The sequence below is a fragment of the Cryptomeria japonica genome, chromosome 9 (assembly GCF_030272615.1).
Source record: "Cryptomeria japonica chromosome 9, Sugi_1.0, whole genome shotgun sequence".
NCBI classification, from domain to species: domain Eukaryota; kingdom Viridiplantae; phylum Streptophyta; class Pinopsida; order Cupressales; family Cupressaceae; genus Cryptomeria; species Cryptomeria japonica.
Window position 1 is genome coordinate 298,517,845 of NC_081413.1, and position 24,669 is coordinate 298,542,513.

The 24,669-nt window shown below is 35.3% G+C and overlaps 1 protein-coding gene across 1 annotated transcript; it reads left to right on the top strand.

Annotated features, from left to right (window-relative positions):
• The first annotated feature begins 19,687 nt into the window (after positions 1–19,687).
• Positions 19,688–24,441, top strand: LOC131079580 (probable inactive receptor kinase At2g26730). Its single transcript, XM_058017569.2, has 2 exons — positions 19,688–21,611; positions 23,359–24,441. The coding sequence occupies exons 1-2, from the start codon at positions 20,357–20,359 to the stop codon at positions 24,039–24,041; spliced, it is 1,938 nt and encodes a 645-aa protein (XP_057873552.1). The 5' UTR covers positions 19,688–20,356; the 3' UTR covers positions 24,042–24,441.
• The last annotated feature ends 228 nt before the right edge of the window (positions 24,442–24,669 follow it).

The following is a 24,669-nucleotide window of genomic DNA, read 5'->3' on the forward strand; positions in this document are numbered from 1 at the left end:
TACAACATTATTCGCACATAGATAATCCTAATCCTATACCATACATAATCCCATATGCCCATGATCTACAAGGAGATCTTACATCATATTTATACCAACCCGGGACCTAAACAATTAGGTCGACCACCTAAAAGATAATATAATAAATTTGTAACATAAACCCATGATCCAATGATTAACCAAGTCTACTTAGGCCGAAAACAATGTAAACCAATCATTAAATCTCATTGGTAATGTATCGAGATCATCCACCAGCACATTACATAAACTGATCCATAACCTAGATAACACAAGACCCAAAATAGGTCGCCATAAACCAAATCCAACACCGCCGATCAACAAAAACATGAACAAGATAACAAAAAACATCTTGAAAGCCATCTAGAAGCCGCACCAACACCACTTATCACGTGCATGAAAATATCTTCAACAAAGCTTTGTCGATAAAACCCTTATCGGTGACCAAAAGGCTTACTAGAACAAATGATAGTATCTGAGTCATCAAATCTCGAACCAACTAATTGTGATACACATTTGAATAGCATGAATGAAATATCCAAAACAAATCCACAAGCCAAAGCATACTGGAGCATATCGGATCAATATCATAATCCAACCGAAAACCGGTAAACAACCAAAATAGTTGATGTTGCTATCAATGGAAAAACATCAATGCAACGCATAATCAATTCCTCCAGATTGTCAACATCTTGATATAACATTTTCTACCAAATACTCTGAAATATCTCATAGTAGGAACATGACCAAACCATAACTCTTATGGGGTCTAACCGATATACCTTTGATGTGAACTCCATTAAATGTGTAAACAACAGTGCTAATGGATTCTCTCCAGTAAATCTTCAAAACATTTCCTTCAATCAGCATAGTCCTTGCAACATCCAAAATAGTTTTGTTCTTCCTCTCAACAACTCCATTGTGTTGAGGAGTTCTATTAGTAGATAATTGTCTTCTAATGCCATGCTTCTCACAGAATGAATTGAACTCACCAAAATAGAATTCTCTACCTTTTTCTGATCTCAAGCACTTCACCTTCAATCTAGACTCGGTCTCAACCTTAGCTTTGAATATATTGAATTTATCAAATGCTTCTAATTTCTCCTTCAAAAATACAACCCACATCATCCTGGAATAATCATAAATTAGTAGCATAAAATATCTATCACCTTGCACACTTCTAACATTTGTAGTTCCACATAGGTCAGTATGTACAAGATCTAGCAGTCCTTCAGATGTATATTGTTTTCTTTTAAAAGAAATCCTTGTTTTCTTACCCAATTGACATTACTTACATACCGGATTAGCAGGCTTAACAATCTTAGGTAGATCTCTAACAACATGTGTAGAACATATCTTAATCATTGAATCAAATTTCACATGACACATTCTCCTATGAAAAAACCAACTCTCATCAATCTGACAAATCAAACAACTTTTCTCACCAGCATTCAAATGAAAAATGTTACCTCCAGTCTTAGTTCCAGATGCAATATCTATACCATAGGTATTCAAGATCTTGCATTTACCATCCTTGAATTATAGATCATAACCTTTATCAACCATTTGTCCAATACTCAAAAGATTATGCTTCAAACCTTCAACATACAAGACATCATCAGTGTTATGCTTACCATGAAAAGAAATACAAACTCTCCCATGGATTACACAGGCTTTGTCATCTCCAAATCTAACTATTCCACCATCATATCTTTCCATGCTTACAAATTTGCTTTTATCATTGGTCATATGATGTGAACAACTGTTGTCAATTACCCATTCATCTTTCTATTCTATCTTAGTAGCTAAAGCTTTCTCCTCAATAGTACAACTAGTGGAATCAATAGGTAAGGGTCTATCTTCTTTAATAGCAATAAATACAAATTCATCTCCTTCTAATTCTTCATCTATAACACCTTCATGAACAACATAATAACAGTTTTTCTGATTTCTAAACTTCTAGTTAGACTTGTAGCGCTTATCATATTTCTCATGCTTGTCATATCTCTTATTCCTATCATGCTTATCAAACTTATCATTCCTTTCATACTTATCCATTCTCTCTGGGCATCTAGAAGCAAAATGTCATATCTTATTACAAGAGAAACATTTCAAAGGCAACTTTCTATCATACTTACCAGCACCTTTAGGAAATCTCTGGGCAATCAATGCTTCAAGCTCATCTAGATCTCTCTCTTGCTCTTCCATCTCTTTTCTTTCTCTCATATCTAGATATTCTGCATTCATTATGATCACACTTCTTCTTATTGAATATAGATGCAGATGCTCTAAATGTTGTCTCATACTTTCCATGTGATTCTCCAAATTCACTCAGCTCAAATACAAAAAGCTTTCCAACTAACACATCTCTTGTCATTGTAGTCACACTCTGGATCTCATCAATAGCAACAACCTTATGTTTATAAGGAGGCAAAGATCTCAATACCTTAGCAACAATTTCATCTTCCTCTATGGTTCTGCTGACACATCTGATACCTAGGACAAGGTCATTCACCTTAGCCATGAAAGAGTGTATGTTCTCATCATCTCCCATTTTCAATGTCTCATATTTTTCTTTCAAACTTTACAACTTGGAAACCTTCACTTGTTTATCACCTTCATACAAGATCCCAAGCTTCTCCTAGATCTCATGTGCGGTTTGAACTCCCATTACATTTGTCATCTCAAAATGAGTCAAGGCACCAAGAAATGCTTCCTTCGCTCTAATATTGTGTTCAGCTTCCTTGATCTCATCAGGAGTAGATGGTCCATTCTAAGGAACAATATAGGTATTCTTTGTAATCTTCCAATAATCTTCACTAAGACATTTCAAGTGCACTTCCATCCGGTTCATCCATATAGTATAGTTGCCTCCATCAAACCTATGACTATCCTTCTTGAAGATAACACCTTAAGCTGCCATCCTAGATCTTCTCAAGTGATTAAGCCATAGAGTCTTTCCAAAACTAGGAACAATGCCCAAAAAGTAAAATACTAAACAAATGATGAAGGAGCCATACCAGAAAGTATCCTTTTTGTCTTGCTTGATCTTCTACAGGTTAGTCATGAGTTCTTTTAGCATTACACTGTAAAGATCATAATGGACATCCTCCTTTACCATCTGATAAGCAACCAAAATCTTGTTGCCAGCTACAGAGTTCAACCAGTTAGAATGATAAACCTTATAACTGTATATGGTGAAAATGGATAACAATAATAACGATATTGAAAGGCTAAATGAATTCAACCACAAAACCCTAGCCTAACAACAACAAAGATCCACCATAACATATGAAGATTGCCTAAGACAATGCAAATCAAACGAAATCGTAAAGGGTTTGGATCTCCATTCTTCCTATCTCCATTGATCTTGCTTGATATATTTGCTCTTAGATTTTATGTGCACAAGAGCTCAACAAAGAACGAAATGTGGTTGCAAGTAGGATCGTAATGTAGTCAAATGCATAAAAGATGATTCATTATGGTTTGATAATGAGGGAAGCATCTCCTTATAGAGAAGACACTATATGAAATGGAGGGATACGATTGAGAGGTGTAAAAGGAGGTTGGCTATGATTAGAGGGTAGGTAAAAGAAATAATAAAATAATGAAAGGGGTAGGTAGTGTATGAATTAAGAGATGAATGACATGTGTCATGAGTAGAAAAGGTTAATGAATTAATTAAATAAATAAAGATTTATTTAATTAATAGAAGAAGTGGGATCAATCAAATAAATAAGATATTTATTTAATTTAGGAAAAGGATAATTTAAATAAATAAATGTATTTATTTAAATGAGAAATAAGGCTAGAAGAGGATAAATGAATTAATTAAATAAATAAAGATTTATTTAATTAATAGAAGAATTAAGCTTAGATAATTAAATAAATATATTTATTTAATTAGACTGGACAATTTTGGGTGTCTAAAATAACCAATAACCATTGCTACAAATTTAACATCTATGTCCCTGATATCATCTACCCTCATAGACCTTCCATCAAAAGTTGTGCCAGTAATTTTACTCATTTCAGTTTGAGATAACTTACATCTAGTACCAGGAATGCCTCTGATTTTGTGAAGACATGTGACATTCTTGATAACTTCCTCAGTAATCTTGTACGACCTGTCCAACTAGATGAATTCTTCGTGAATGCGGCTCAAAACATAGTGTACCCATTCCACCTCATCAAAAGTTGGGAAATCCACAAACTGCATGAAACCCTTCCTCTGCAAATGTGCAAATTTTGGTTTCAACTGGTTGTCAGAAGTTAGGTTTTTGGTGAAAATGTAGGACAACTCATAATCACCAAGTTCTTCAATGTAGTAGTGGATATATGCCCCGATATCCTCTGTATGAATAACTCCATGATAAACTTGCGAAAATGCACCTAATGGCCTATCCAGAAGGGATTTGTACGGATGCTTCTTGAAAATGGGATGAGGGAGGCTCTTAATATCAACCACTAAGGGAGTATCAATGTGAAGCAGTCACCAGTGAGGAGGAACCTCAAGGAGATCAGTCCAGACCAGTCAACAAGAGTAAACACAATGAAAACACACAGATATGATAGACGCAATGCAAAACATATAGTTTTTATTGCATGAAACTTGATTACATCCAACCGGTAACAACCGAGTTACAACATACTGGCACACAGACCTGGTAGAATAGGTCACAACCAGGACCTTGAATCGAAAGATCTATCCTCTAGGCACAATCTATCTATCTAATACTCTGATTTATTCTAATTGATTACATTCTAAAGCATGATTGCAAATATATATATATATATATATATATATATATATATATATATATCGATCCAAAGGATCCAGTCGGCCCAAAAAGGATCAAAACTTGAAGAACAAGACCACACGTGCAAAATGAACTAGGTCGGCCTCACCAAGGGATTCCTCCAAAAAATCCAAAGGAAAAAATGTAGAAGGTCATCCACACACCAAGAAACATAGAGATCAATGCTCAAGGCTCTACAAGCTTCGGAATGGGTTCTGGTAGATCACCATAATAGGTCTCAGGCAACCGGTAACAAAGGAACAATCGGTAACATGAAACTGTCATGGAAATCGATGGTGATATCTTGTTGGAAAGTGATCCAAATGAGATGTGGTTTGAAAGCAAGAAAGATGATCAAGTCTTCAAGTATAATCCAACTCCACAAGATCCGATGAGCCAAAAATGGGACACACAGAAAGGAAAACTGAAACTGCAAACAGAAAACAAACAGAAAGGAAAATATGTTTTTTTTTTGTTGATGCAAGATTGTTGTGAACCGGGGATGCTCCTACATCATACATCCAGGGTTAATGAAAAAGTGAGCCTCTCACTTTGCTGGGGTCAGAGGGAAACCAAGGCGGTTTACCTCTGCCTGATAAATCCAAGATGAATCTTCAACTGGTTTTCTCTTCCACTTCACAAGATATTCTTTGTACTAACTATTCCAAGTACTATGCCCTATCCTACTGTCCAAAATCTCTTCAATCTGATTTGGTTCCTTCTAGGGCAATTGTTTCTCCAAGTTTGCAACACTGTCCTCACTGAATTCTGGTTCATGGTACTCATGAAGATCTGCAATGTTGAATATAGGTGAAATACTTAGACTATCTGGTAGCTCCACTTCATATGCATTTCCAGAACTAAACTTTCTCAAAATCTTACAGGGTCCAAACTTCTTCATCTGCAACTTATTATAAGTTCCAACCAGGAATCTCTCTTTTCTCAAGTATATCATCACTTCATCGCCAACTTCAAATTCCTTATCTCTCCTCACATATGCCTTCTCCTTATATTTTTTGTTCATGTCTTCCAAATGTTGTTTAACCTGAATATGCAATGCTGTCATATGATTTGCAAAATCTTCTGCTTCTAAACTCTTTTGGTCTTCACTGCTAATGTCTCTCAATTCTGCTATTCCTCTAGGATGCACTCTGGTAACAATCTCAAAAGGTGTTTTTCTGGTACTTCTATTCACTGAATTGTTATAGGCAAACTTAGCTTGTGCAAGGATCAAATCCCAACTTCTGGTTTTATCTCCCACTAAATATCTAAACAAGTTTCCCAAACTCCGGTTAACTACTTCTGTCTGTCCATCAGTTTGTGGATGAAAATTAGAACTGAACTTCAAATCTATCTTCATCTTCTTCCAAAGCTTTCTCCAAAAATAGCCAACAAACTTAGTGTCTCTATCTAAAATTATGCTCTTAGGTAATCCATGCAATCTCACCACTTCCTTGAAAAATAGGTCTGCTACATGCAATACATCTGATGTCTTCTTACAAGGTATAAAATGAGCCATCTTTGAAAATATATCCACTACCACAAATATAGAATCATTCCCTCTCAGTGTCTTTGGCAATCCAAGTACAAAATCCATGCTTATATCCTCCCAAGGTCTTATCGGTACTGTCAAAGGTTTATACAATCCCACATTCTGACTACTACCTTTTGCAACTTGACAGACTCTACAACTTTGCACATATCTCTTAACATCCTTATGAATTTGGGGCCAAAAGTACTACTCACTCACCATTGCAACTGTTTTGTCAATGCTAAAATGTCCAGCTAAACCTCCATTATGTTTCTCTTTGATTAGGTTCTCTCTCATGGAACTCTTAGGTATGCATAACTAAACTCCCCCGAATAACATCCCATCTTGAATGAAATAATCCAACCTTTGCTCCTATCAACCATAACCATTTCTCTACATGCTTTCCAAGGTTCTGCAAAATTTGGGTCTTCATCATACAAGGTCTTCAAATCTTCAAAACCTAATACTGTCACTCTCATTTCTGCCAGCTAATTCCTTCTCCTACTCAATGCATCAACAACTTTGTTAGATTTCCCACTTCTATGCTTCAACACAAAGGTGTAACTCTGCAAGAATTCTACCCTTCTCATATGTCTCTGATTCAACTTACTCTGACTGTTCAAATACTGCAAAGCTTGATGATCTGTATACAACATAAACTCCTTAGGAAACAAGTAGTGTCTCCATTTCTTCAAGGCTTAAACTATGGCATAAAATTCTTGATCATACACTAAATATCTCTTTTGGGCATCATTAAATTTCTCACTGAAATATGCTACTGCTCTCCCTTCTTGACTCAAAACTCCTCCTATTGTTGTTCCACTTGCATCACAATCCACTTGGAATACCTTATTGAAATCCGGTAAAGCTAACACAGGCTGCTCAATCACTTTCTGCTTCAACAATTTAAAACTTTTGTTTGCTCCAGTGGTCCACTTGAATTCCTTCTTATCTCCTCTCATGGTCTTAGTCATAGGGTTACAAACCGAACTAAAATTTCTGATAAACTTTCGGTAAAAATTAGCCAATCCATGAAATGATCTTACCTCTCCAATGCTTTTTGATGTAGGCCACTCAACAATGGCTTTCACTTTCTCAGGGTCCATCTTCAAACCATCCTCAGATACCACAAATCCTAAATAGACTAACTCATCCTTCATGAGAGTACACTTCTTGATATTGATCAACAACTTTTCTTCTCTCAACCTTTGTAAAACTTGTCTTAACTGCAGCAAATGCTCCTCTTTTGTTCTACTGAAAATCAGAATGTCATCCAAATACACAATAACAAACTTACCCAAGAATTTCTTTAATACCTCATTCATCAGTCTCATGAAAGTGCTCGATGCATTAGCCACTCCAAAAGGCATCACCAACCATTCATATAGTCCTTCATTTCTCTTAAATGTTGCCTTCCACTCATCACCTTCTTTGATCCCGATCTGATGATATCCACTCTTCAAATCTATCTTTGTAAAGTATTTTGCTCCACTCAAACAGTCTATTATGTCATCCATCCTAGGAAAAGGAAACAGGTATTTCACTATGATCTTGTTTATTGCTCTTGAATCGGTACACATCCTCCATTCTCCATTCTTCTTATGTGCTAATAATGCTGGTACTGCACAAGGCCTTAGACTCTCCCTGATCAAACTTTTTTTCAATAGCTCCTGCACTTGTCTATTCAGTTCTTCATTCTCTGTCAGTGTCAACTAGTGTGAAACTTTGTTAGGCAAACTAGCTCTGGGAACCAAGTCCATGCAATGACTAATACTTCTAACAAGTGGCAATCCATCAGGTATATTATTTGAAATGACGTCCTCATATTCTGTCAGCAAATCTCTTATCTCTGTTGATTGTTCTCCTTCTGGTTCCGGTCTCTCAGTCTTCTTAGGAATTAAGGCAAAACACACATTCTCATGTCTCAGTCCATCCATGAATTTTCTTCCATCTACTAAATAGACTATGGCATTTGTATAGACTTCACCCTTCAAAGGTTCCTCCAAAGGTAACAAGGTTTTCTTCATCCCATTGGCCACAATAGTGTATGTATTCTTCCTCCCATCATGTATTTCCTATCTATTAAACTGCCAAGGTCTTCCCAATAAAAGAAGACAAATATCCATAGGCATAATATCACACAAAACTTCATCATGATAATTCCCAATTCTTAATTTTATCAAAAATTGTTCACTTACTAACAACTTATGTTCATCCCGAATCCATGCTATTCGATAAGGCTTAGGGTGTTTCAATCTCTCCAATTTGAACTTATTCACCATCTCTTCTGAAATAAGATTATCTGAACTACCACTAGAAATAACAACTTTACAACACTTACTGGATACCTTACATCTGCTCTTGAATGAGTTCTTCCTTTGCAAGGGTTCTTCATCTCCTCTGGTATGACACAAAGCTCTCCTCATCATCAACAGTTCTCCATCTTCCAGTTTATTGTCTAATCCGGTGGGGTTTTCTTCCACCACTGCTGCTCTTCCAGTAGCCTCTGTCTTCTTACATTCAAATGCATGGTGTCCTTCTCCTCCACACTTAAAGAGAGTTCCTCTAAATGTCCTCTTGTCTTGTCTTCCAAAGTTCTCATTCCGGTAACCATCTGGTTCTCTCCTTTGGTAGAAATTTCTATCATCCTTCTACTATGAATGACCTTCTTTACTCACTTCCTTGTCCTTGTTCTGATCTATATTGGTTCCTCTTCCTCTGATATATCCTCTTCCTCCTTGAAATATTCCTCCAGTAAACCTTCCACCTATACCTCTCTGTTTCTGGTCATGTCTTTTGTTCAATTTCTCTTCAACCTTTAGTGCATATTGGTAAGCCTCTTTAACACTCTCCAATTTGATTATATTGAGTTTATCTTGTATAGACATCTGCAATCTATTCAAATATCTTGCAATTTGTTCAACTTTATCATCAACATGTCCGGATCTAATGTTCAACTTGTAAAATGCTTTGGTGTATTCCTTCACACTAGATTCCTTTTGTCTCAGATTCTACAATTTTCAGAACAAATCCACTTGATAATTCGTTGGGACAAACTTTGATTTTAACTTAGCAATCATTCAATCCCATGTCTTAATCTTTTCTTAATTTCTTCTTTGTCTATCAACTTGCAAATGCTCCCACCAAAGAGATGCATGACCTTTCAACCGGGTACATGCATATTTCACCTTCCTCTCTTCTGCAGTGTTTTCAAAATCAAAATACTTCTCCATCTCCGAGATCAGTCCATCAATTCATTCGAATCTAACTTCCCATCATATTTCGGTGGGGTAAAATGAGGTTCAATGTTCGCCCTACTCAAAACCCTTAAAAACCTTTCTTCATCCGGATCAACTGCCGACAGGTTTACTTGTTCTGTCGGGGCTTCTTCTCCTTCATCTTCACTTACATCTTCAATATGTCGGCCTCTTCTCTAGGTTGTCTTCGCAGCTTCTAACCGAGCTGCTATTCCTTGCAACATCTCCATCACAATAGAGTCTGTATTCCCACACACTCCACCATTCTTAGTTCCTCTTCGTGCCATAGATTCACGCTAGTCCTCTGCAATTGCAGGTCAGATCTGCAATCCGCCACCCTACAACAAAATTCAGGACACAACCTCTGAAACAAAACTTCACTCTAATGCCATTTGAAGCAGTCACCAGCGAGGAGGGACCTCAAGGAGATCAGTCCAGACTGGTCAGCAATAGTAAACACAATAGAATCACACAGATATGATGGAGGCAATAAAAAACAAATAGTTTTTATTGCATGAAACTTGATTACATCCAACCGATAACAACCAGGTTACAACATACCAACACACAAGCCTGGTAGAATAGGTCACAATAGATGCCTTGAATCGAAAGATCTATCCTCTAGGCACAGTCTATCTATCTAATACTCTGATTGATTCTAATTGATTACATTCTAAAGCATGATTACAAATATATATATATATATATATATATATATATATATATATATATATATATATATATATCGATCTAAAGGATCCATTCAACCCAAAAAGGATCAAAACCCGAAGAACAAGACCTAACATGCAAAATGAACAAGGTCGACCTCACCAAGAGATTCCTCCAAAAAATCCAAAGGAAGAAATGTAGAAGGTTGGCCACACTCCAAGAAACATCGAGATCAACGCTCAAGGCTCCACAAGCTTCAGAATGGGTTTTGGTAGATCACCATAATAGGTCTCAAGCAACCGGTAACAAAGGAACAATCGGTAACAAGAAACTGTCATAGAAACCGGTTGAAGTAGAATCCAACTCCATAGGATCCAGTGAGCCAAAACCAAGACACATAGAAAGGAAAACTGAAACTGCAAATAGAAAACAAAATAGAAATGAAAATGTTTTTTTTTTTTGTTGATGCAAGATTGTTGTGAACCGGGGATGCTCCTGCATCACAATGCTAGATGAAGATGAAGCCATTGCAACTAAACACGAAAGCTAGGGTTTCTGCAACACAAAAAAATACCTCAAAAATTTTTCTGAGAGATCAAATTTCTCGAAAGAAAGTGCTCGCTCAATTTGCTCTAGAACTCTGAAATGCTCTGGAAATTCGCTCGTTTGAATACTCGATTCCTGTGTGAAGAAAATAACTCAACTTCCCTTTTTATCGTCGTTAACCCTAATTTTCTATTATAATAAATGTTGTCGGTTAGGCTTGATCAGTTTACATGATCTGCAAGTGGATTCCTGTAAACCATTGAAATCTCCTCAATATTCATCCACAATCAAAATCTTTTGACTACAGACCTAATCTGGGGTATCCGCATGATCTCCAATGATTTTCCTACCCCTAAGGTCAAGTGCCTTAGTTATCGGTTATATTTGTTGCCGGTGTAGGACCTTATGACTCTAGTAGTTGTCCTGTCGGTGGTGTATCAGATCTTCTCACCCATCTCATCTCATGTTGTTTCCTAATGTCTTCCACTTTTTCTTTTCCTTTCTCATATGCATTTCCATTAGTTGTTGGTGGATTCTTACTTCTGCAATATTTATTAATGTGCCCAATATTGTTGCATGAATATTGTTTGTCTGTACTGCCTTGTTAACTCCTTGATTTACTTGATTTCCTTTTGATTTGCATTGGTTAGCCATATATCTAAATCTACTACATGCATGACATCTTACATTTCCAAGATCGGTGAATGACGCATTGTTCTGATCATTCCTATTTCTACACTGACTAGCCACATGACCAAATTTATTGCAAATAAATCATGTACCATTGAATTTATGAGCATTAGTTTGTCTTACTGGTGAATTATGGTTCTTGTTGACATGATTCTTCTTCTGTCTAGTTGGTGTATCTTGTTGTGCAGTACTAGAGCTTTCTCCTTCTTCATAACCAAGACCTCTTTTGTCATTATCATCTCTCTAATTCTTCAACAGTTCATCAAGTTTAGTAGAGCTATCCTTGAACTTGTCCTTGTACTCATTTGCAATAACCAAATCATCCCTCATGATTATAATATGTCTTTCAAGTTCCTATTCATTGTTCCGGGACTGGGTCAACTCAAGTTTCAGCATATCATTCTCATGAGTCAATCTATTGCATTCCTTAGATCTATCCTTGAACACTTGAGCTAGGTTTTCTTCATTTTTATTTCTGTCCTCAATCTCCTTGCACATACTCATAGTTACGACTTTTATCTCATTCTTCAAGACAATGTTCTCTTGAGTAAGTTCCTGACAATGATCCTTCATAGCATCTTCCTCATCACTGCTCTGATTTTGCAATTGATCACAAAGTTCTCTTCTCTTAGCCTTGACAATTGAAAGCTTTCCTTTCAATGAAATGATGTGTTCATGAGCTTGCTTCAATTTATTTTTCAGTTTACTGTTATCCATCTTCTCATTATCAAGATCCTCAAGAGCAAGTCTAAGTTGTTGTTGCAGACCGACTTCCATTGATTCCAAATTCTAGATCTTCCTCAAGTGGCTAAACTTCTTCTAAGGAACCAAGCTCTGATACAATTTGTTGGAATCCAAGAACACTGAGAAGGGGGGGGGGAAGGTGAATTAGTGTTCCATCGGTAATGTTAGTTTTGAACTTATTCCTTATTAACCGGTTAATAGTAAAGAAAATTAAAATACATACAAAATAACACAATGAAAGGCAACACCATAACACCAACATTTATACGTGGAAAAGCCTACAAAGGGAAAAAACCATGGTGGGGATGATACCCACAATATGTATATACTTGATCAAGGTACACAAATATTACATAAGAGGGCCTGCACATGCAGAAAGGCCAACCGCCTAGAGCTCACTGCTCAAACACAAAATATAGGAAGTCTCACTGACTTACATAACACTTACAAGTATTTACAAATGAAAATGAAATTATAAATAACATCTGACCATGATGGATAAGTTCTGATGAATTCTCTCATATCCTTCTTTGTATACCGGTTGTCTGATACTCTTTTTGCTACCGATTAAGTTGTGCACATGAAACTGCACACAGTCGCTTCCAATCGCATACTAAAACTCACTGAAATATTCACAATCAAAAGCTCGCATAACATCTAGCACACCTGATCTATTGCTAAGGCGATCTTCTTAAATATCCTTCTAACTTAACCATGTCGGCTTCAACAAGAAATATAAACAAGTTGGCTGCCAGAACATAATGAAAATCAAACATAAATCCAATGACCATATCGGCCATCACATGTTACCATCAAAACCCATGAAGACATAATCGGGACCAAAAGATTTCCTTAGTTGGGTCCTATACATTATCGGGTTCCATATACACGTTACCAAGATCTAGACATGTTATCGGGATCGAGACTTAGCCGGGATGAAGTGAGTGCCGGTGCCAGTGCCGGTGTAAAGTAATGTGAATACCAATACCAGTTAAGTGCAATGTATGCCGGTTAACCAAACAATGAAACCATTTACCCTGAGATGATGAGTTGCCATCAATGCCAACCCATAATGCCATGAACCTTACCGAATGAGTGTCAATTGCCAAGAGTATTTTGTTGTTCAATGTTTCTAACAGTAGGGTCTAGTCTGTTCAAGTCTAATTTTTGAGTTCTTGAGTCTTCATGCCCAATGGATATCCTCAAGGCTACTAGTCCATTATGTTTAGCAAGTAAATACCACTACAAGGTCACCAAAATGTTACACAAGCAACATTCATCTCAAAGAGGACTAAGCAACAAAATCCTCAAATAATTCCTTAGGATACCACAAGATAACTCTAAACATAGATTGCCCTAGGTTCCAATGTTTTTTTTTTTGATAACTCGTTTTTACATATGGTGGCTTCTAAAGAAAACCATGAACAACCCCTTTTCAAGAATCATGTTAAAAGACACACAAATCCCAATTTTTTTCTCAACCATTAGCTATCCATTCATCAATTTTTTTTATCAAAGATAAGAAATTAGAATCCAAGAAGACAAAAAATATAGAAATTTTTGTCAATCTATTTTCCTTTGACTTAACAACTTGAATCTTTTACAAGTTGGGCGAAATGGAGAGAATTCTATAAGGAGAGGTTAACTTGTACCATCTTTTCATGGTCCATAGTCTCATCCATCGACAAGGCCTCTTGCTCTCACTCTAGTTGCCCCAAGCCCTAATAGACCCCCCTTGTCTTTCACAAAGATAGGTGAAACAAGTGACACTTGCCACCCACATTAGAGTTCAGTGCATCCTTGTATGACAGTTTAGCTTCCAACCTAGGATAACCTTACTTATCATCAAATTTTGGCAAAGGGCATTTGCCTACCAAATCATTGATCCATCCTAAATATTCAATAATATTTCCATCACTTATACAATTTATAGGTTAACTAGCATGGGGAGAGAAAAATAATTGGTTGTAAGATCAAGGCCATTAATAAATGTCCTAATGTCACCCCCACACGCCATGAAACCATTTTTAGTTGAAATGAGGATGCGAAAACAAGCACCATATCACAAAATGAAAAAAAAAGAGAAATCAAGAAGGCAATGGAATCCAAACATGATGAAGACTACTAATCTGAGAACCTTTTAGCAAATACAAAAGTTCTAGACATGAAGAAAAAATTGAGGATGACCATTCAACTTTCAAAGAGCTCTAAACTCTTGTTATATATTAGGTTTGATATAATGATACATTTAAAATAAATATTGAATTCTAAAGATTAATATGCCATGATTATTTTAGGTCAAAACAAATTGCTAAATAGCCTAGTTTTGCCTTAATGTCCTACCGAGCTCCTAAAAATTACCTACAAATTGAAAAACATCAAAACTAACTAAATTATATAGAAATATAAAAAAAAATTAAGATCAATTTTATTTTCAAACTTTGTGATATTCTTCACCAAGTTTCCATATTTGATTTACATGCCAAATTTATGCATAAAAAAAATGTAAACTAAATGATTAAAAATGTTTTGTTTGTTAGGTCCATTGTGGGATTTTAAGTAAAATTATAGTTCATAAATATGAATGAGATAACTCTTTAAGTCTGATCATACAAATAATTTTCTCTTTTTATAAGCACAAACATCACATTTTGGCATATTAGACAATGCATAAAAATATGTAAAGGTAGGGCTTGGGGATGACAAAATTAAAAGTGGAAATAAAACTAGTAAGGGTGTAATATTTATAAGAGGTAAGTTGCTTGTTAGGAAAATATTAAGGTATGCAAAGTTTATGAAACAAATATTAACATCAAGTTTTTTAAAGTTTACAAAGGAGGAAGATGATATGAGTAAAAGAAAAAAAGCAATTAAGTGATGATTTGCAAAAGAAATTAAATGATAAAATAATAAAAAATATTATAAAATTGATTAGACAAGTGGTTTGACTTAAAAAATCAAATTACAAATGTAAAACTATAAAATTATGAGGTCTTAAGTTTTCACTAGAGGTAAGGTGAGCTAGGGAGTGAAAAACTCAAACAAGGAAAAAAACATGGAAATAAATCTAATGTATATATGATATCGATTGATAAAATAGATAAGTGGTTTTGAGTGAATATGTGAAATGAGAACAAAAAGTAAGACTATGAAGTCATAAGATCTTAATAGAGGTAGGGTGACCTAAGATAATATAAACTTAAAAAAAAGAAGACCCACAAACAAAAATATGATATAAATCTAAGATTTATAAATGAAATGATTGATCACATAAAAGATAAAATATATATTTTAGATCTATGGTGAAAAAAACAAAGGAAATACAAGGTGCGAGGCTTATAGCTTGCAATACAACTATGAGGTGAGGGGCAAGGAAAAATAATTGAAATAGCTTTGTGAATGGATATGGGAAGCTGGAAGATGATCAAGAAATGAAAACCTACAAATTAGTGTCAAATGTAAACCTACAAATTAGAGCCAAAGTTTCATACTAATCAAAACCATTCCTGTGAAAACCCTAGACTAGCCAGTTAGATTATTGTATGCATTTCAATTTTATTATATATCTCAATTTTGATATCTAAGTTAATTGTTTGTTGATTGATTACATTTATTTGATCAACTTGGATTATAGAGGTGTTCACTTTTCACACTCACAAAAAATGAATAAAATGGTCAATAAATCTATATACATAAACAAAAATATCAAATCAAAACCACACAACACAAAAAACTATATAAATAATATTACATTTATTAAGTAATGAGATCTATAAAAAACCATCTTATACAAACATAAATTGATTTTAACATAAATTTGATAATATCAATCCTATCGAAATATAAAAGCAAAAACATATAGATTGATACCTAAACCTTTTAAAAACCTTTTAGAACATATCACATTCATATTAAGTTGTCTATATGGTAATGTTAAAATAGTCCCATCATCAAACTTACAATTACTGAGCCATCTAATCATAATTATTACATGTATAATCATATTATACTTTACTTCTATTTACTTTTTTTAAAAAATTATCTTGCTTACGATTTTATATATTTTTTATAATATATTAAACTTAGTATTATTTATTAATTATTTAGCATTCTTTATTAATCATATTTATGGTTTCTAATATATAACTTATTATTATTTATTTAATGACAAATAAAAAATTATATGAATCTTAAAAATATAATTATTATCATTATTCTTTAACAAATATATAAATATTGTTCTATTACTTTAAAATTATTTTTTTGATTTTATATTTGAGTGTATAATAAATAATGTCATTAAGATACTTAAAATAATAATTCTATTTAAGATAAAATATACTAAAACCTCTCCATTCATAAAAGAGAGACAAAATTTATTTTGTTATTTAAATTGTAGTTTTTACTGTATAAACAATTCTTTGTTTTGTTCTTTAAATTATAATTTTCAAATGTGGAGAGTTGAAATATCAAGAAACAAAGCATTCAATTTAATGTTAAAATTTTATATAAATCAAGCTATTTTCATGAAAACCATGACTAGCTAGTCAAAAGCTTAGAAATAGTATACCATTGCTACTTGTTTTGTTTGTAGAATTTAATGGAGAAATTAAGAAGATATTATTGAACTCAAACAAAATGTATAGTTCTTTTTAGATTTTTTTGATCACTAACATAAGCTCAATTTCTTGTAGTACCTTGATTAAAAATTTGTTATTTTAGTGTAAAAATAATTTTTGTGGTTTCATTAAAGGTATTTTTGGAGGGAAATAGGATTAGAAATGTAGCGGATTATGTATGTCATAATAAAATGAAATAATTATAAAATTTAGTTTGGTTGGAGAAAGTTGATTTTTTCTCCTCCATTCATCGTAGGGGTATGCATCGTGACTTGAAACCCTAGAAAGGTTGAATATCTAGGAGATGATAATGGTAAAGTGTGACAACTAAATTTGATGACACTAAGCATATACAACAAGTTTTTAGAGGTCGTACAACTTAAGTTGGCTTAGTGGTGGAGAACATGTGCTCTTGAAAGAGAGGTCACATGTTCATATCTCACAAGGGGGTAGGGTATGTACACCTTATTGGCTTCGGCCTATTATCGATCCAAAAAAACAAAACAAAAAAACAACAACAAATTTTTAGGGGTCAAAAAGTAGTTATAGCACTAGGTTTAAGTGATAGGGTGTCATCAAATTATTTGATTAAAACATTTAAAGATGATCAAGGTGAGGATAAGGGATCACGAAAGAGGGGTTGCTTAATAAAATAAACTAATGAACACAAAAAAGATAGAAACATAAAATGGGCTAGACATAAACAAGCTAGGACAAGGCTAGAGAATATGACACAGACGGTCAAAATGGGTTAAATCACAATTGTGCCAAGATGACTAAAACAAATGCAAAACACAAGAAAGGAAATTGTAAAGTATGGATATTTTCAATATTACACTAGGCTTTGAGGTATCCACCAGAACAAAAAGATATTATGACAAAAACAAATCATTTCAAAACACCATCAATATTATTTATCCATTATTATTTTATTTGATAATTGCATTTATTTTAATTTTATTATTGATATCTAAATTAGTTGTCAAATGCTAATCAATTGTATTTATTTAATCGCCTAGATTATAAAGATGTTCACTTGCCACACTTGTAAAAAAATGGATAAAATATATACATGAATGAAAATACCATATCAAGCCATACAATACAAAAATTATAAAAAAATAATTCTACACAAACATAGCTTGATTTTAACATAAATTTGATATATCAATCCCATCAAAATATAAATACAAAAACATATAGATTGAACCTAAATATTCTAAATACCTTTTAACACATATCATATTCATATTAATGTTAAAATGATCCCACCATAAAACTTACTATTATTTTGTGCTTTGAATTGTCTAATCATAATTATTACATTTATAAGCCTATTATAATTTATGTTTATCTACTTAAATACCTACTTCAATTTCCTTTTTTTTCCTTTATAATTTTGTTTGAGGCTCTTTATCTATTAAATAATGTACTAACCTAGTCTTATCTATTAATTATTTTATATTCTTTATTATTCATATTCATGTTTTCTATGATTTAATTGTGAGAATGTTATTTATTAGATTAATTTATAATTTATAATTATATTTTAATTATAAATTACAATAATATTATCCAAATTATTTATGTAAAATCAAATACATTGTTATTTTCATAATTCTTTAACACAATAATACTTTAAAAGTGATCTTCCATTATAGAACAAAAGTAATTCTATTTATGGTCAAAAGTACTAAAGCCTTCCCACTTAAAGAGAGGAAACAAAACATACACCCAATACTTGTTTTGTTCTTTCAATTGTAGTTTTTCATTATCTTTTTAAGATACATGTGCCAAAAACATTTCTATTTGAAAGATAAGGATTAAACATATAGACAATATACTTCATTACGTAAGAGAATTATAAAAAGAGATATAATAGAATGAGTAGTTAATAAAATTTTTCAAAACCTCAATTTCATATTCATTTACACATCAAATAGTAAGTAGATAACAAAAACCTTTGAAAAACAATTTGATATTCATTCACACATCAAATAGTAGATAACAAAAATCTTCAAATGTCATTTTGACATTCATTCACACATCAAATAATAGATAACAAAAATCTCTCAACATCCATTTGACATTCATTCATACATCAAATTTTTATTGCAAACTTTTACACAGGTGATGTAATAAAAAATTTATTAAATACGATATCATGTATATATACTGTCTCCAAACCTCAAGAGAGATGAATCTCAAAAGCACATATCTAAGAGAATTATAAAAAGAGATCGTAATAGAATGAGTAGATAACAAAAATCTTCGAACATCAAGTTGACATTCATTTACACATCAAATAGTAGATAATAAAAAGCTTTGAACATCAATTTTACATTTATTTATGTGTCAAATAATAGATAACAAAAGTCTTCGAACATCAATTTAACTTTCATTCACACATCAAATTTCCATCGCAAGGTTTTACACGAACGAACTAATAAAAGAATTATAAGAATTATCAAATTTGCATTGCAAGATTTTACACAAACTAACTAATAAAAGAATTATTAAATATGATATCTTAAATATATATCTGTCTAGAAACCATCAAGAGATCTGAATCTCAAGATGCCTATTTAATTCTTCAAAATCTTTTACACAGATATTTTAAACATATATACAAATTTCTCAAAAAGGAGGAAAACAATAGTAATGACAATTATAGTATAGTACCTAATTGAAGGTAAATTTGAAGGTAAAGGAAAATCCACATGGGCTCATCATTAACTCTATGATTTGCAGGTCCCTATTTCCACCCACTCACGGGTATACACTTTGTATGACCCGGCGAGCTCAATATCTCTTTTCCGTTGTGCTTTGTTTCCATGAAAAAAAATTCTCTTTTCCGTTGTCCAAGGCGAAGACAAAGGCAAAGGCAGGCAAACCCGATTTATTCTTCTCCACGGCAAAAACATTCAATTATTTGTGTGGCAACGACAAATTACACAACAAAATCCTCTTTGATGATTTGAGAGAAATTAGGGTAAATTAAATAAATCAGTATGGCGGCCAGGTGACAGTCTGCGGGTAGAACGGAAGCGTAGATATGTAAAGCAATAGACAGTCTTTTGAGTGTAATCGAAGGGAAAAATTTGATGGCCAAGTGGAAAGCCCGATTCCTGTCGAGACGGCCAACCAGTCGCTGCAAAAAAGTTATTCTTTTAATATAATAGTTTGCATCAATCTCCCCTTTGCTGTTGGAGGAAGCAAAGAAAAAGTATTGGGGAGCTTCTGGCACTGGCACTGCCTCAGTCTCTATGCCTGCTACCTGAGCTGGCTGTGGGGTTGTCATGGAATCATGGCAAATGGGTCGGTACCAGCATTAGCATTGGCATTGGGATTGAACTCTTTTGCCCAACAGATCTGAGCTCGTTTTGGGTTTGAATGGTTTGCTCGTTCTGCACAATGTGGGTTGTTTCTTGAGCATTGCAAGAGGGGAAGAGGGGTAATAGGGGATTTTGCAGGCATTGCTAGATGGGCTGGGTGAAAGAGGTCCTAGTGGTAGTGCTAGTGATCATTGGGGTAGTGAATGGGGAGCCCTCTGGAGATAAAAAGGCTCTGATTGATTTCATGGACAGTGTTCCCCATGGAAGAAGACTCAACTGGAATGCCAACAGTTCGGCTTGTGACTGGGTAGGAGTGATTTGCAATGCTAATAAGGATCGAATCTGGACGCTGAGACTGCCTGGTGTGGGGCTTTTTGGGCAGATACCTGATGCTACTCTGGGTCGACTTACTGAGTTGAGGGTTCTATCTCTGCGCTCCAATCGGCTCACTGGAGCTTTGCCCAAGGACCTGTCGAATCTGAAGGTGCTGAGGAGCCTCTATTTGCAACATAACTTGCTGTCTGGGCCGTTGCCTGATGGGCTGTCTGCTTGGGTTCGGTTAGGTCATCTGGATCTCTCATTCAACCGATTCAGTGGTTCTGTTCCATTTACTTTCAACAGTCTCACACGCCTCACGGTTCTTCATCTCGAGAACAACTCATTCACGGGGAGTTTGCCCAATCTGAACCTCCCCAACTTAACGGTTTTCAGCGTTGCTAACAATCATCTCAACGGTTCGATCCCGACTTCGTTGAAAAAGTTTAACAGTTCTTCATTTGAGGGCAATGTGGGGCTGTGTGGGAAGCCTTTGAAAGAGTGCCAATCGTTTTTCCCGCCCGCTACTGCCCCCTCCGCACTGACCGGCTCTCATAAGTCCAAGAAAAAGCTTAGTAAGGGTGTCATTGCGGCTATTTCAGTGGGCTCTGCTGCGTTCATCTTCCTCTTGTTGGCCTGCTTGTTTTTATGTTACAGTAAAAGAGAAAGGCGCGAGAGGCCAAGTCCAGAGAAGGCGCAGAAGGCGGGGGCGCCGACTGTAGAGAAGGGGGGGCCTTCAGAGTACATGAGCTCTGGTCAGGAGGCAGAGCGTAATAAGCTTCAGTTTTTTGAGGGAAGTCAGTATACTTTTGATTTAGAAGATCTGCTTCGCGCTTCTGCAGAGGTGCTGGGGAAAGGAAGCGTTGGAACCGCTTACAAGGCGGTGTTGGAAGATGGGACTACTGTTGTGGTTAAGCGGTTGAAAGATGTCGCGGCCAACAGAAAGGATTTTGAGCAGCAGATGGAGTTGGTGGGAAAGATCCGACATAGGAATTTGGTACCCCTAAGAGCCTTCTACTTCTCCAAGGATGAGAAATTGCTCGTCTATGACTTTATGCCCTCCGGTAGCTTATCCGCACTCTTGCACGGTAACTGTCTACCCACATTGCTACATTTCTTTTAGTTGATTTGGTGATGTCTGCTGATATGCTGCACTGTTTTGACCTGCATATTATTCTGAATTGCTGCATTTTTCATTCTACTTTCGTTTCTATTTGCTGGGCATTTTTTCTTTTGTCTAGTCCGATCTATGATTGCAAGCATTTAATGCCCCGAATTCGAGCCTATGTCCATTTAAGTAGGGCAAACACTTTTGCTGTGGGTACACACAGGTGAGAATATGGGGGCTTTCACTATTCGGAGTGTTCCTGGGCCGCCGGGATCGCTTTCAAGCGACATGTGCATAACTATCTACAAGAGATTGCCAACTTTAGTGACTGCCCAGACTCCAGTGTATGTCTATAGGTTAGCAGTAATGTGGAAAACTTAAATAGTTAGAAAATTGTGGGTGCGTTTGAGTCCTGGCCTCACCCCTCACCAGCTCAGAAAAAAGAAAGAAATTGACCTGTTTGATGTTTAGAGATGTTAGACGGTCTAGGATGCTTTTCATTTGATAGGCATCATGCACTGTATTTAACAATCTTGCCTGATATCTATTGGTGGTTTTTGTTATACGATTGGGTGCTAGGCGTTGCTTGTTTGTTTGAATCTGAAACTACGTTGCATTTGGTGTTTTGGAATTTGGCCTGGTAGTCCCGCACATTATAATGTTTAGGATGATTCTATAATTGACAAGTTTCTTTCATTGGGTTTAAAACACCCTGAGAATTGAAAGTTAAAGTGGCTTATGAAACTGCATTTGGATTGTGGATTTGGATATGCAGTCAAACCATATTAAAGATATGAGTGCACTGTTGTTGCAGTAGTGTATGTTAGCTATTTTCAGTTTGCTCCTTTATTGCATAAAGATTGATGTGCACATGCCACGGCTATCCTAATGCAATAATGTTTTAAGTTTTGCCTTAATGGGAAACCTAATGTCATTTAAGAAATTATGCATGAGTTGGATACAATGGCTTTGTTTGTTTGAACAGAACAAGAGGGTTGTCTTTTACCAGATTTGAAGCCGAATCCAGGGTCCAATTAATTAACACACGTCATTGTTGATTTTCAAAATTGATTATGTAATTTATTTCCTTTCACAGTTTGGCGTAATCCTCAGCTTAGGGAGGATTGGCTGGCCTCAAGTAACCCATGTATATTCCTTAAAAAACTCTCGTGTAGCTAGACTAATAGCATTTCATCCGTTGAGTTTCACTAACTCAAAATGGAAAAAAGGTTGCTTTGGATTCAGTCTGGCATCTGCACTGTGTGATATTTGGCTGTCTTTGTCAAATTCTCTTGCTTATTTACCTTTTTTTCTCATCCAAGTAAGCTTCTTGTGTTTCTCTATCTACTTAGTGCTGCAGTGGTTTGTTATAGGTTTCTTAAGAAATCCGTGTGGTTTTAGTATGTATGGTCTTTTAGGGGTATTATTAAAAGCCGATTGGGAATCTGCATTTTCCTGGGCAAGAATGGGAGTCTGTATCGCCAGATCGAAAATTGATTTTTGGGGTTTTCATCATGCAAATCTACTTCACAATTGCATTCTGTAAATGTTTTATTTGCTGAAATCCGTTGTTTTAAGTATTTACTATTTACTTTGCCAGCTTTTTGAATTAAGGATTAATGGGAGGAAGTGTATTTTATGAAATATGGTGCCTGATGCATTTGAGGTATTTCTAGCTAAATCTCTACGACCATTTTCTTTGCTGCTGGTATCTTTGGTTCTTCTAGGTAGCAGAGGTTCAGGGCGAACACCTTTGGACTGGGAGACTAGGATGCGGATTGCTTTGGGTGCAGCAAGAGGCGTTTCCCATATCCATGAAGAAGGTGGAGGCAAATTCACCCATGGAAACATTAAATCATCCAATGTCCTGTTAACCAGTGAATTAGATGCCTGTGTCTCAGACTTTGGTCTTGTGCCATTGTTTAGTTCTGCTGCTGCTGCAAATCGGATTGCTGGTTACAGAGCTCCAGAGGTCGTCGAAACTCGCAAGGTCACTCAAAAATCTGATGTTTATAGCTTTGGTGTGCTGCTTCTAGAGCTACTAACTGGGAAGGCTCCAAACCAAGCATCTCTCAATGACGAAGGCATCGATCTCCCAAGATGGGTACAGTCTGTGGTGAGGGAAGAATGGACAGCAGAAGTGTTTGATGTTGAACTAATGAGGTACCAGAACATTGAAGAAGAGATGGTCCAATTGCTGCAAATTGCAATGGCTTGTGTTGCTACAGTCCCTGATCAGAGACCCAAAATGCAGGAGATTGTTAAGATGATAGAGGATATGAGGCAATTTGAAACAGATGATGGGAACAGACAATCCTCTGATGAAAAATCAAAAGACTCCAATGGACAAACTCCTCCACAGCAACAAGCACCATCAGAAGCCCCAACCCCATCAGCAATTACACCCTAGATAGACACTCATTGTTTTATATATGCAGCTTTTTCCCTTGTTGGTGGTGATTTATTTGTCCGGTATTTCAAACTGTAAAAATCTCAACTACTGTGTTTTCTCACTTTGGAATCAGTCTTCTTCATTATCATTTCCCCACTACTCTTGCAGAGATATAGAGCAAGAACAATTGTGGGTGATCTATCTTCAAGCATTCTTGAAATGAACTCCAAAATTGTGCATTTGTTTGAAATTACAAAAGAAATGCTGCTGGCTAGCAGCTAGCTAGATATTGTCATAGACTAGATAGACTCTTCAATTTTTTCTATTACAATGGACGAGTTGTACCTCAGCTGCATTCCATATATTTTATGGCAAAACAAATAGTTCAACATGTGTGCTGAAATGTTGTATCATTGAACCTCGTCTTACTCTATTTCATCTTCCCTCTCAGGACTGTAATTTTGCGGCTAGTGATTGATAGCTATGATCATGAATTGGAAATGGGTCTACAAAAAATAAAATGGTTTTTCTAAAAATATTGTATTTGAAAATGTCAATCAACCTAAAGTGTTTCAATTTTTTCTGTTAAACCTTTTTTTTGTTTGTACAGACTTCAGAGTGATGCAACACCTAATGTCCCATCGAA

Bases quoted from the DNA above. Each gene is read 5' to 3' on its own strand.
- LOC131079580 (XM_058017569.2), top strand. From the start codon at position 20,357: ATGGGCTGGGTGAAAGAGGTCCTAGTGGTAGTGCTAGTGATCATTGGG. The intron at 21,612-23,358 runs GTAACTGTCTAC...TGGTTCTTCTAG, and splicing joins CTTATCCGCACTCTTGCACG to GTAGCAGAGGTTCAGGGCGA.